The following is a 13,344-nucleotide window of genomic DNA, read 5'->3' as shown; positions in this document are numbered from 1 at the left end:
CACGGCGCAATGGGTAGAAAATGAAGACTCTAAACATCAGGATGATTTACCACTTACAATTATGGCGCATTGTTAAAAGATGTTTTCACGGTTCAAATCTCATAAGTGAGATGAATTAGTTTATTGTGTTGTTGAATATTTTTATTTTCCTTGTTTAATACAAACGATATCCAACTCTGGATTATCTAATTACGAGAGGATGTATGAGATTCAAACATGGATCCAAAATAGAAATACACTACTCTAGCTAATTTAGCAAATCTATATCTGCATGGGGTTGTTGAATTTTTTTTTCTTCCTTTTTGACACAAGATATATTCACGCTAAGGAATGTAAGAATAAATTTATATCAACCTTGAAAATTAATTAGGAGATTAAGCACACTATCTCAAAACGACATGTAGTGTTAAAAAAAACACACGCAATATATTTTTTAAACGACATGTAGTTAGGTAATAGACCAAGCATTTTTCGCGTCCAACTCCTACGTGGCGCCAATTCTCGCAGAAGGCAGTAGAATTACACGAGGGTGAGGCCAACCCGCCCCCAGCAATCCGCCACGTCCAGGATTTCCAAGGGCAAAGCCGGAAATCCACACAATCGCAAGCTTCTGGAGTGTCCCGACCGGGCCAAATTCCTTAACCAGATTACCAGACCGGATGTCAGCGACACATCATTTCTGAAATTCGGACGGAAGATCAAAATCCTGCAGTTGTCCGAAATATCGGAAATCGGAAACATTTGATGCCGATAAGAGATGCCGCCGAAGCAGCAATCGAAGGCCGATTTGGCGAAGAAGCAGAAGATCGTAGAGGACAAGACCTTCGGGCTCAAGAACAAGAACAAGAGCAAGAATGTCCAGAAGTATGTTCAGACCCTCAAGCAATCTGTCCAGCCGAAACCCGATCCTTCCAAGACCGCCGCTAAGGTCCCATTTTCTTCATCTTCTTCTTATTTTCTATGATTAATCGAGGAATGATTAAATTTTGATTGATTGGTTGATTAATTAACTTGATTTTGATGTATTAGAAATTATTTTTTTTATGGAAGTTTCGATTTTTGTTTTGATTCTATGCGACGAGACAGAATGGATGTTATCCATCAATTTAGATAAGAATTAACGTTGCAGAAGTTAGTTAGTCCAGTTGGTCAGGACAATTTACACCCTTACGCGCAAGTTCGAATCCTACTGCGTGGATAAAATAGTTTAGGATATCGCCTTTTGGAAAACAAAAGATTAGAAAATAAAATTTTGAATTTGCATGGTTAGGGAAACATTCAATTACACATATATTAGTTTGGGGAAAAAGGAGTTGCTACAACCTGGGATGCCACCATGGCATCCCGAAATAATGACGTGGCGGGTGGCATCCCGAAATAATGACGTGGTGCCATGTGTTTTAATTTCTCGGATGGTGTTGCATGATGGGTTTGGGACACTGCCATCTTGGTATCTCTGTTTCATGATAGTTGTTCTCGAGTTTTAGGCTTTGGTTTTGTCAAGTGTTTGAGTATCTGTTTTGCTTCATATGGAGTTTCTTTTGTATAGTAACTAAAATGAGAGAAATTTTGTCTGTGAGATTTGTGTAACAGAAGAAGAAGGAGGAAGAGAAGGCCAAGGACAAGGAACTGAATGACTTATTTAAGGTTGCTATTAGTCAACCGAAAGTACCAGTTGGTAAGTGATTACTTTCTGTTCTAGTGTCTAGTTGATTGGCGTTTTTGAAATTCCGACATGATATAAATGGTTAATTGATTGTGCTTAGGTGTTGATCCCAAGTCTATACTATGTGAGTTCTATAAAGCGGGGCAGTGTGCAAAGGGTTTCAAGTGCAAGTTCTCACATGATTTGAATGTTCAGAGGAAAGGAGAAAAGATTGACATTTACAGTGATAAGCGTGATAATGGTACCATTATAATTTTTAACTTCAGTATGATGCCAATTATTTGACAATTTTGAATGTTCTGAGTTTGATGTTATATCTTTTATAGAAGAAACAATGGAGGATTGGGATCAAGAAACTTTGGAGAAGATGGTCGAGTCGAAGAAAAATGAGTACCAGCAGAACAAACCAACTGACATTGTAAGTTTTCTCTCTCTGAGGTGTTTCGTACAACCTGCATTCTAGTTCCCAACTTCGTACATGCTTATTTAATATAGATATTTGAACCATCAGTGAACTTGTTAGACTTCAAAATGATTTTTCCTTTGTTGTTTTTAATACATGTGCAGATCTGTAAATACTTCTTAGAAGCAGTGGAGAAGAAACAATATGGTTGGTTTTGGGTCTGTCCCAATGGAGGCAAAAATTGCCACTACAGGCATGCTCTTCCTCCAGGATATGTTTTGAAGTCACAGATGAAGGCTCTGCTGGACGAGGAGAGTGAAAAAATACCCATTGAGGAGGAGATTGAAAATCAGGTTATTTGAACAAGTCTTTACATTAAGTTATACTGTAATAGCATTTCGAGTTTGGCTGTCTAAACGCTTTCAGTTTATCATTGCTATCATTTCCTGATATGTAACCTAAGCAAACATTCGCCTTGGTTTTAGCGTGTTAAATTGACAACTTCAACACCTATGACTCCTGAGCTATTTATGCAATGGAAGAAGAAAAAGATTGCAGAAAGAGATGCCAGCTTAGCTGCAAAAATGGCAGAGCGAGCTAAGAATGACCGTATGAGGTGTGTTTATTTTCCACTTTCTCCAATTTGTTATCACCCCACCCTTTCAAAGAAGAAAAAATAATAAAAATAAAATGGATACAAACATTAACTTTCTGATGTTAACAAAGGAAATAGCTATGAACAATGAAGGGGCATTTTGGATGTGAACTGATTATGTTATCGTTTCCACTCTTGCAGTGGCCGTGAACTATTTTTGTCAGATTCTAGCTTATTTGTGGATGATGCTGAGGCAGATGAGAAGTACCACAAGGAGGAAGAACCTGCAGTTGCTGAAAAGAAGGTTGGTTTTAATTTTGAATTTATATTGGCGATGAACAGAAGGGTAGTTTCACTTGTTAGCTGTCACGCTTTTATAATTCTAACCTCAAAACTGTGTATACTATTGCACTGGATGTTATGAGATAGAAGTGCTCAGGTCTGTTAAAGCTTATGATAACTGTTTTTACACTATTGACCGTAGATGCGGTGAGGAATTTGGGTTGCTTTTCTATGGCGTGTTATATTTGATTAGCACAGAATTGAATGGACATTGTTAATTGTATCACTCAAATTTTCTATGGTACGAATTCAGGCCAATGAGAACTCTAATGGAGATGGACCGAGCAACTCAGCAACAGCTGGTGGTGATGCTGAAGTTACCAATGTTGATGATGACGATGAACTGGACATAGATGAGTTAAACGAGTTGGAAGCAAGCTTATCGAATGTAGCAATTCAAGATCCAGGCACTCATGCTTAGTCCACAAGAGCCAATCTGAAGTCTGCATACTTTTTTTTTGAGTGTGGAATCGTGTTATTTTCTGTAAGCTCATGACCCCCTCAAGGAGCATAACCTCTCGGATGCTCTCTGAAAGGTTATAATGTTCACCCGTCAATGATCTTAGCATCCTTGGGGATCATAATGCGCATTTGTGTTATTTATCTAATTTTCCTGGGTCGATAGTCCCTTAAGAAGGATACAAGAATAATCGTGTTGCGTTGTATTTTACCTGAGCATTGTAGGATGCAAGTAATGTCTCCTCTCAGTTAATGCCAGAACTACCTAAATGTTGAAGAATTTGAACAAATGTTTCTCCTGGATTCAAGTGGTAATTCTTGTGCTTTCAGATGCTTAGTGTTAATCTATCAAATGTGGCGGCTTCATTTGGTCCCAACAATCCGAAAGTTGGAGACTGAATCATAAGCCTTCACCATCCACTCCATGGAGTTTTACATTGTCTGAAACCTTAAACCGAAGTAACAAAAATGCAGCCGATGTTGGTTTATATTCTGTAAATTCATGCTAGGTCAACAGTAAACACTTACTATTGCGTCCATATAATAGTTCGGCGTCTCACAACCCCAAAAGAAAATATGTCATACCACCAGTTGAATACGGTTATCATTACCCATCATCGAAAGGCATGCTCTATGGTTCCACAAGTACCACGAGATGAAGCAATCAACGTTTGGTGTGGCCTATAATGCCTATATAGTGACCAACATAGTGACATAAATCCAAATGACCCTAACATAAAAGATATTCAATTACCATTGAGGGAACCAATTTACATTTCTCAATCTAGTGTTCCCTCAAAGCCTAAGCATGTTACATCAAGATGTGGGGGCAATTCAGCTTGCAAAAACAATCCAACTATTAACATGATAATCACATCACCAATATAGGACCTGAGAATAACAAATAATTTAATCGTCACTGCCATGTTATCTCACGCACTATCTTCTTAGGATCACCTGCACAGAAAAATATGTAGTGATAAAAGTGAGCAGCACATACGACATTGCTCTCCCTTAGGGTTCGCCCCTTTTTTGTTTTAAGTCCAAATATATATAACATTTGATTAAAATCTCAAATCATGAGCATGCTCGATCTATAAGTTAAAACCAATGGCATGCGATTACCCAAACGTCACAGTATACCAACATTGCCTAATGACCAAATAAAACATAATAACTACCTAGGCCATAAAGCGGAGGGGGTCCACACAAGGGATATAGCACCATGCCAAATATCCAAATAACATATGGTCATCACCACATGGAATACGGGTGACACATTCGGAGAAACCCAAAACTAGATTCAAATACAATTTCATAATCAAGGCCAAAATCAATTTAAATCCAAGACCAAATAATCAACAGTACAATTTAAGCGTAAATCATTCCCTACAAAACATTTAAAAATAATAGTATGGGAGAAATTGTGCGATGAGGCAAGTGAAATGACCCTCGACTTCATCTCCAAGCTAAACTCGTATTTTCACCATGGATAATTCTAGGGTGACTAAATTTGTAGATAAAATTTGCAAACTAAATCATGTGTTATCAATAGAGATGAACACGTTTATCAACACTTAGGTCATAATCTAATCATCAACTTTAATGTCATTTAGTTTACAAAATTTTGTTTACAAATTTAATCTCTCTAGCATTACCCTTTCACCATAGTCCGCAAATTAATAATCACCACGCAAATCACGTACATCTCCCGAATCCCTAATTCCATATTAAACCATAATTATATTTTTGTCCACAGGTTTTTACATGCCTCATCAAGCCAAACACATAAAATTCAACTTAGGTTAACCAAATCCTTGACTAATGACGCATATTGGATTCAGACTAAGAAAAAGAAGGAAAAATGATACAGAGGGAACTTTGTAGCCTTCCCACTTCTTCACGTATCTCGTTTATTCATTTTTATTTTATTTTTATCGGTACATCGAACGTGGGGTTTATGAATCAAATCATTGAATGAAGACATATATCTAACTTGTTATGCATTCAATCCGGCATTGGTATTATCCCAACTTAACTACTCATGTCTAGCATAGATTGGTCAGGCTTGTAACTTAATTTTTGAAATGTGAAGTTTTATCTTAAAACTTTCCGCTGCTTTTACCACTTACTTTTATATTGTAGATTGTTGTGACATTTTTCAATGTGAAATTAAGTCCATCATGACCTGTATTAAACCATACAACCCCGACATAACTAAGTTTGGTACGTCTGGACGGTATATAAAGACAGGTAATGGATAAACCTTTATTTGGGCAATATTCTATCTTCATGAGGAAAAGTGACAAGCAGAGCTTTTTTGGATGCATGAATTTGGAAAAACCTTTTGCAACTTCAAATTATAATTGGGATTACAAGTTTTTTCTGAGGAGGGGGCCATCATCGAAGGAAAAATTTACACATCTTCATTTTTTAATGTTGCAGAAACCAAAACCAGTGATTTCGTGTTTACCTTTTTAAGTTAGTTTGGATTTTACTTTTGTATCCATCCTTCTTTCTTCCTTGTCTCCTTTTCATTGCTCTTCTTTGTCTCTCAATTTTACTCGTATACTTTTTTCATATCACAAACTCAAAATTCAAAAACTAAAAATGAAGTAGTAATCAAATGAGCCCTTAAATAATTGGACGCTTAAAATTAGATATATGTTTATTCTTTTTTATTTTCTTGTTGACAGCTAGATGATTATTGATTGGTAATAAACCAAATTTGACAAGGAATAGTGCTGCCTTGCTCCCTAGCAGTTAAAACTTTTTATATTGGAATTGATCAACAACACAATCAAGGGTTTGTCGGGTTCAACTACAAAAGTTTGTCTTTCTTTATGGTCACAGATACTGTCTAGGATAAAAAGGCTTCAAATTTGCACGACTGGATCAACCTTGTTGCCCATATAATTGCACATTTTATAACTGTACTGAAACTTGTTGAGAATATTAAAAACGAATAAATGAAAAAATAAAACTCAGGTAAAAAGATTAAGTAGACAGTGTGTGGAGTTTTCTAAGTTGTGTTTTATTCTGTAAGATTTCCGACGTGGGACTTTACGTTCTTCAACAAGAGTCATCCCTTAAGACTACATCAACATTTTGATAAATTGAAACAGATACATTAGGTATATCTGTTGCAAACATGCATGATTCCCAAACGCGTGCGGTTAAATCTGGAATCGGATAACATATATCTCTATTCACGTTCGTGAAACATCGTTGTATTCTAAAAGTCATGCAGAACAACACAGAGTTCATCGTCTACAAGAACAGGACTCTTCATCCTCCATAAAAATGTACAGAGAGAGAAGAAAAAGAAATTTTTATTACGAACTGATGGTAGGATCAGTACATATATATAAAACCGAAAGCAAAGCCCCATTACAAACTTTCTCATGCATTTTTAAGAGCATGCATGTGCTCTACTAATACATATAGTACTGCAGTACACTGTATGACCTACACGTGATTAATTTTATCACTAGCCGGCTCCATAGGCGCCTGCTCAACCTGTGTCGCCACCTTTCTACGGCGGCTCAACCCTCTCCCGACTTTCAAAGCTACTCTCACCACCAACTTGACAAGACTGGACACTATCTTAACTTTGATCCGGCCTCTCTTTGGAGGAAGCCTAGATAGAGCCATTGGTGTGGACTTGGAGTAACACCAGAAATTCGGTAAGAACAGAAATTAAGAACCAATGTTTTGTATCCAAGTACAGAGGAAATGGGAATGAGACAGCTTTTTATAATGTTGGTGTGGGAGCAGAGTGAGTAATGCAGATAGGCTGCTAAGTGCGATAAGGTATTTATATGTATGTATATGCTGAAGAAAACACATGCATGAGGAAAAAGCACTGTTTTAAAAAGGTTAATTTGATTTCTATTTGATATTTTAATCCCAATGTTTGATAGTTTAATATAGAGATTGCTTCCTTAATTAAGTGATTCGAAAACTCAGTCAAGTTTAATTCCCAAGAAATTAATGATAAATCAAAATCTGATGTCAACTAGTGAAGTCATGTCCTTGATAATTGAAACTTTCAAATGATGAGTTGGTAACCTCACGGGTGACACCAGTTGGTTCCCTTTAAAAAAATGATGAGCTGGTTATATGCCTATGTTGGTTTAATAGGGTTTAATCATGTTCACACTCTCCACAGAGGATAATAATACGAGAGACATCAACTTGTTATATTAATTTTTGGTTTCTGTGATGATTTTTTATTTTATTGTGAATAAATAAGGTTTCAAATGGGACACGACACAAGATAAATGAAAAATTGTCACATTAATTGAGATATTAAAACATGGTGTCTATACATTCACACAAAATGTTTTTAGTTCAAAGATTACAAAGTCAAGCAAGGAAGATAGAATAAGTCGTAATTTGATGGAAATAAACTGTTGTGATGGCTTCCTAAAGACTCAAACCTAAGCAGTCACTCAAGTCCACGAGGCAAGCTCCAAAAATTCTTGAACACAACAATTAATTGCCCAATCTCTCTTGGTAGTTCTAGACCTGAAATATCCGCTGTCCCCTTTGAAAAGGACCCGAAAAAGCTCTTGCTGGAAAAGCAGCAGACAAACCCTAACAGATGTCTTCTGGCGAAGGGAACACACAAAAAATGGAAGTACAATAGGCTTGTACTATGATAAGGACACTAGCTAGGGTTTGCTTAGGTTATTGGAAAACTTAGTTACGACTGCTGGGGTTTTCTGGTTCTGCCTTTGAGCTGATCCTTTGGACATAATAATTGCCAAATCACTAATTACATTTGTCCTTCTGCATGTAGCATTTGGTGATGAGGTTTACAAAGAGTATTTGCAGGTTTACAGGAGTCATTCCTGCTTTGTGGATCAAATCCTTGATATATTTGGATTGATTGACAAAAGATATCTCCATTCTCTTTATATTGAACCTGTAAACCTAGAAAATAGGTAAGCTGCCCCATGTCTTTCAATTCAAATATGGAGAACTGATTCTGTTATTGTTTCCACTCTTGCAGTGGCCATGAACTATTTTTATCAGATTCTAGCTTATTTGTGGATGATGCTGAGGCATATGCGAAATACCACAAGGAGGAAGAACCTGCAGTTGCTGAGAAGAAGGTTAGTTTTAATTTTAAATTTTTATTGGCAGTGAACCGAAGGGTGGTTTCACTTATTAGCCGTCACGCTTTTATATTTCTGACCTCAAAACTGTGTTTCCTATTGCACTGGAAGTTATGAGATAGAAGTGCTCAGGTATATTAAAGCTTATAACTGTTTTTACACTATTGACCGTAGATGCCAGTGAGGAATTTGGGTTGCTTTGTTGTGTTTGGCTTTCAGTTGTGGCATGGAAGTCTTGTTTCAAGGGAAGACATGGTGACTGCCACAAGCAAAGTTGGAAGCAAACAAGTCTTGACTTTGTGTTTGCTTGCATGCAATTGTGCATGTTTTATTTTCTATGCATTAAATGGCAAATGGAGAAAAAGTTGTACTCTATAGGCTAGGTATAGAATAGGGTGCTGAATATGCCATGTGAACTTAAGATTTTCTGGTCTTGGTTGTTGTCATAATTGTTGGTGCATGACTATAAGTGAAGGAAATAGTTATGCATTGTGTGAGCATCCGGAGGAGAACACAAAAGAGAGAAAATAGAGAGTGAGAGTGAGAAATTATTGGGGTAGAGTGAGGCTCTTGGGAAAATTCTGTAAGTGTATTAGGGATTGGGGTTTAGGTTATGTCGATTTAACTCAAGTGTATCATGTACTAGTTATTCTCATAGTGAAGAGCAATATCTCTCCAGGGACGTAGGCAGGATTTTGCCTAACCTCGTAATTCTCTCGGTATCTTTATTTCTTGTATTTTAAACTATTCAACCATGGATTTGTATTTTTGGTGAGATAATCTGAATTTGGTTTTGCACTGATCGGCCAAAGCACAACAATTGTATTAGAGCTTTGTTGGAAGCTTTGGTTCATTGAAGTTTCAGATTTATTATTCACCATGATGACTACAAACATGTCATTTTCAGTTGAGAATGAAAATCAAAGATGTCCGCACGGTTAAGAGGTTGTCGGTGTGGCGGCGCTGTCGTCCCAGTGTAGAGGCCCATATGGCTGGCTTCGATGTGTACGTATACATAGGAAGACACATTCCCAAGAAGAGAATGAGATCGACTTAATGCACTTATCTTCCACACCATCTTTAATGCCTCGCATTTGGGTCACAAGCCCACGTTATTGTATATATTTAACCAGTTAAATATAAAAGGTATGGATAAAATCAAAGACTGAACCAATTGGTTGCTTCTGCAACAGTATGACTAATATATACAAATATAATTTCAAGTTGTGTATATATTTACATTTATTCTAACCTTGCACTGGAGAAATTTTTGAGATCCCTGTACATCAGCAAGTTCGATGGGGAGGTTCATATATACCGGCATATGAAGGAATTGATGTATGGAATGAAAACATACAGTGGAAAATACATGAAGGCATTAACATATGGATGTGAAGGTTCATATATATACATTGGCATATGAAATCCTGGTATAACCTTTCCTTTTGGTTTCCTTGTTTAAACAAGTGCTTTACAGTTTCTTTTAACTAGTAGCAGATAGTATGTTTGGGAAAAGTTGAATTTTTTAAGGCATACCCATAAGCATACATATAAATGTGCATATATATCTTGTTTGTTCATGGCTATTTTGTTAGTAGTACATGAGTGAGCCTATTGGCTGGCCTCATCAGCTTCGGCCGCAGTTTCCAGGGTGAACAGACGCAAAGGGGACTAAGCACCCTTAGATGCCTCACAGACAGGTTTTGGAAAACACCTCAAATCCTTATTTCCTCTGATTTCCATGGGTAAAATAAATTCGTGCAAATCAATTTTTTTTTAATCAGTTGTCTTATATGATAATAACTCCACCTGTGTAAGTTTATCTCACATTGCCGGTCCCAAGCCCGGATAAAGGAGGAGAGGGAGGGCGTCAGGTAGTCGACAGCCGGCACTCCATGGTTACGTCGAATCCTTATGAAAATGAATCTAGAACGAAATCGTGCTAAAGCTAGGGCGTCACCCATAAGTGGCGCGCTGTGTGGCCCGAGCACAGTGATAAATGAGTAAGGGTCGCTGTATCTCCATTGGCACCTGAATGCAGTGTTAAATGAGCAAGGGGGCCATAGAAACTTCTTTTCGAACGACTCCACTCAAAGTTGTTTGGGAGCATATGCTCCTATCAACTTTACACGGGACACACAAAAGAAGTACTTTGATCCTATTAGACGGGGGAGGGTGAAGAAGCTAAGACAGAAGGGTAGAGTTCAAGAGAGCAGAATGCGTTTAGGAACGTGGAATATAGGAACCTTAACGGGAAAATCTATGGAAGTAGTGGAAGTTATGGTGAGGAGAAGGATAAATATTATGTGCCTACAAGAAACTAAGTGGGTTGGTCGTAAGGCAAATGATCTAGAAAACTCAGGGTTTAAACTTTCGTATTCGGGCACAAATAGAACGAGAAACGGTGTTGGCATCATCGTGGACAAGACCTTGACACAAGATGTTGTAGATGTCAAGATGGTAGGAGATAGAATCATGGCAATTAAGATTGTAATAGGACAAGAACTTATCAATGTGATTAGTGCGTAGGCACCTCAAGTAGGGTTGGATACGAATTCGAAAGAGAAATTTTGGGAAGACCTTGGAGACTTGGTGCAAGGAATTGCTCAGACGGAGAAGTTATTTATAGGAGGAGATTTAAATGGACACGTGGGCAGGGAGACAGGCAACTATGGAGGTTTTCATGGTGGCCATGGTTTTGGGGAGAGAAACGAGGATGGGGAAGCTATCTTGGATTTTGCAATGACATATGATCTTTTCTTAGCCAACACCTTCTTTAAGAAGAGAGAAGAACATGTGATCACCTACAAGAGTGGGTCGTCAAAAACACAAATAGATTTTCTTCTAATGAGGAAAGGGGATCGTATAACTTGTAAGGATTGCAAAGTTATACCGGGAGAGAGCTTGGCTAATCAACATCGCTTGTTGGTGATGGATGTACATATCAAAAGAGTGAGAAAAAAAGAACAAGACTTGGAAGTGCCCAAGGACTAGATGGTGGAATCTAAAAGAAGAAAAACAAGCCATTTTCAAAGAGAAAGTAATCACCCAGTGTGTGTGGGATAGAGAGGGGGAAGCTAGCCAAAGGTGGGATTCCATGGCTAGTTGTATCCGAAAAGTAGCAAAAGAGGTATTAGGAGAGTCCAAGGGCTTTGCTCCACACCAAAAGGAATCTTGGTGGTGGAATGAGGAGGTACAAACAAAGGTGAAGGCTAAGAAGGAATGTTGTAAAGCCTTATATAAGGATAGGACCGATGAAAATGGTGAAAGGTATAGAAAAGCGAAGTAAGAGGCGAAGAAAGCTGTGAGAGAAGCTAAGTTAGCGGCTTATGACAATATGTATAAGCGACTAGATACCAAAGAAGGAGAGTTGGATATCTATAAACTAGCTAGAGCAAGGGAAAAGAAGACAAGGGACCTAAACCAAGTGAGGTGCATCAAGGATGAGGATGGAAAAGTTCTTGCTACAGAGAACGCGGTCAAAGACAGATGGAGAGGTTATTTTCATAATATTTTCAATGAAGGACATGAAAGGAGTGCTTCTTTAGGGGAGTTGAGTAACTCAGAAGAGTGTAGAAACTACTTATTTTATCGTCGAATCCGGAAGGAATAAGTGGTTGTAGCTTTGAAGAAGATGAAGCATAGAAAAGCAGTAGGCCCAGACGATATACCGATCGAAGTGTGGAAAGTTTTGGGAGAGACAGGTATAACATGGCTCATTGACCTTTTCAATAGGATTTTGAAAACGAAGAAGATGCCAAATGAGTGGCGAACGAGCACTTTGGTGCCTATCTACAAGAATAAGGGCGACGTACAAAATTGCATGAACTATAGGGGTATTAAGCTAATGAGTCATACAATGAAGCTCTGGGAGAGAGTCATTGAGCATAGATTGAGGCAAGAGACACGGGTTTCGGACAACCAATTCGCGTTCATGCCAGGGCGCTCAACCATGGAGGCAATCTATCTCTTACGAAGATTGATGGAAAGATATAGAGATAGGAAAAAGGATTTACACATGGTCTTTATAGATTTGGAAAAAGCGTATGATAGGGTCCCAAGAGACATTCTTTGGAGGATTTTAGAGAAGAAAGGAGTACGAGTAGCATATATCCAAGCTATAAAGGATATGTATGAAGGAGCAAAGACTGCCGTAAGAACTCATGAAGGACAAACCGAAAGCTTTCCCATAATTGTAGGATTACATTAAGGCTCATCCTTAAGTCCTTACCTTTTTGCGTTGGTAATGGATGAGTTAACAGGACATATTCAAGATGATATTCCTTGGTGTATGCTTTTCGCAGACGATATAGTGTTGATAGATGAAACTCAGGAATGGGTAAATGCAAAGCTTAACCTTTGGAGAGAAGTGTTGGAATCTAAAGGTCTTCGCCTAAGCCGATCAAAGACAGAATATATGGAGTGCAAGTTTAGTGCAAATGGAGGCCAAAACGAGTTAGGGGTGAGGATCGGAGATCAAGAAATACCTAAGAGCGACCGTTTTCGTTACCTAGGATCTGAACGGAGAATTAGATGGAGATCTCAACCATAGAATACAACCATAGAATACAGGACCGAGCACAATGGCGTTCTAAGATTCATATAGCTGACCCCACTCAGTGACTTGGATTTTCCAAGTTTCCAACCGAGAAGTTTTCCTCACTCGGGAAATTAAGGGAACACTACCTCAACCTACATGCTCCACTCACAAAGCTTCAACATACAAGCTTCAACAAAAGAAAAATTCAAAGAACTT

The 13,344-nt window shown here is 38.1% G+C and overlaps 1 protein-coding gene across 2 annotated transcripts in view; it reads left to right on the top strand.

Moving 5' to 3' along the window:
* The first annotated feature begins 508 nt into the window (after positions 1 to 508).
* The window catches only part of LOC103400356 (zinc finger CCCH domain-containing protein 11-like), a 36,627-nt gene continuing 23,791 nt past the window's right edge, over positions 509 to 13,344 (top strand). The window contains exons 1-8 of one of the 2 annotated variants that reach the window (XM_008339003.4): positions 509 to 928; positions 1,594 to 1,678; positions 1,767 to 1,907; positions 1,993 to 2,084; positions 2,234 to 2,422; positions 2,555 to 2,685; positions 2,866 to 2,968; positions 3,260 to 3,780. In XM_008339003.4, coding sequence (XP_008337225.2) covers positions 758 to 928; positions 1,594 to 1,678; positions 1,767 to 1,907; positions 1,993 to 2,084; positions 2,234 to 2,422; positions 2,555 to 2,685; positions 2,866 to 2,968; positions 3,260 to 3,427 — 1,080 coding nt within the window. In that variant the 5' untranslated portion in view covers positions 509 to 757 and the 3' untranslated portion in view covers positions 3,428 to 3,780. Of the gene's footprint in view, positions 929 to 1,593; positions 1,679 to 1,766; positions 1,908 to 1,992; positions 2,085 to 2,233; positions 2,423 to 2,554; positions 2,686 to 2,865; positions 2,969 to 3,259; positions 3,781 to 13,344 lie in introns of those variants that run through there. The other variant, XM_070820585.1, reaches the window with a different exon arrangement.

Source organism: Malus domestica, chromosome 04 (genome assembly GCF_042453785.1).
Source record: "Malus domestica chromosome 04, GDT2T_hap1".
In the NCBI taxonomy this organism is placed as follows: Eukaryota; Viridiplantae; Streptophyta; class Magnoliopsida; order Rosales; family Rosaceae; genus Malus; species Malus domestica.
The sequence above is the reverse complement of the archived record's forward strand: the minus strand, read 5'-3'. Positions and strand labels throughout refer to the sequence as shown.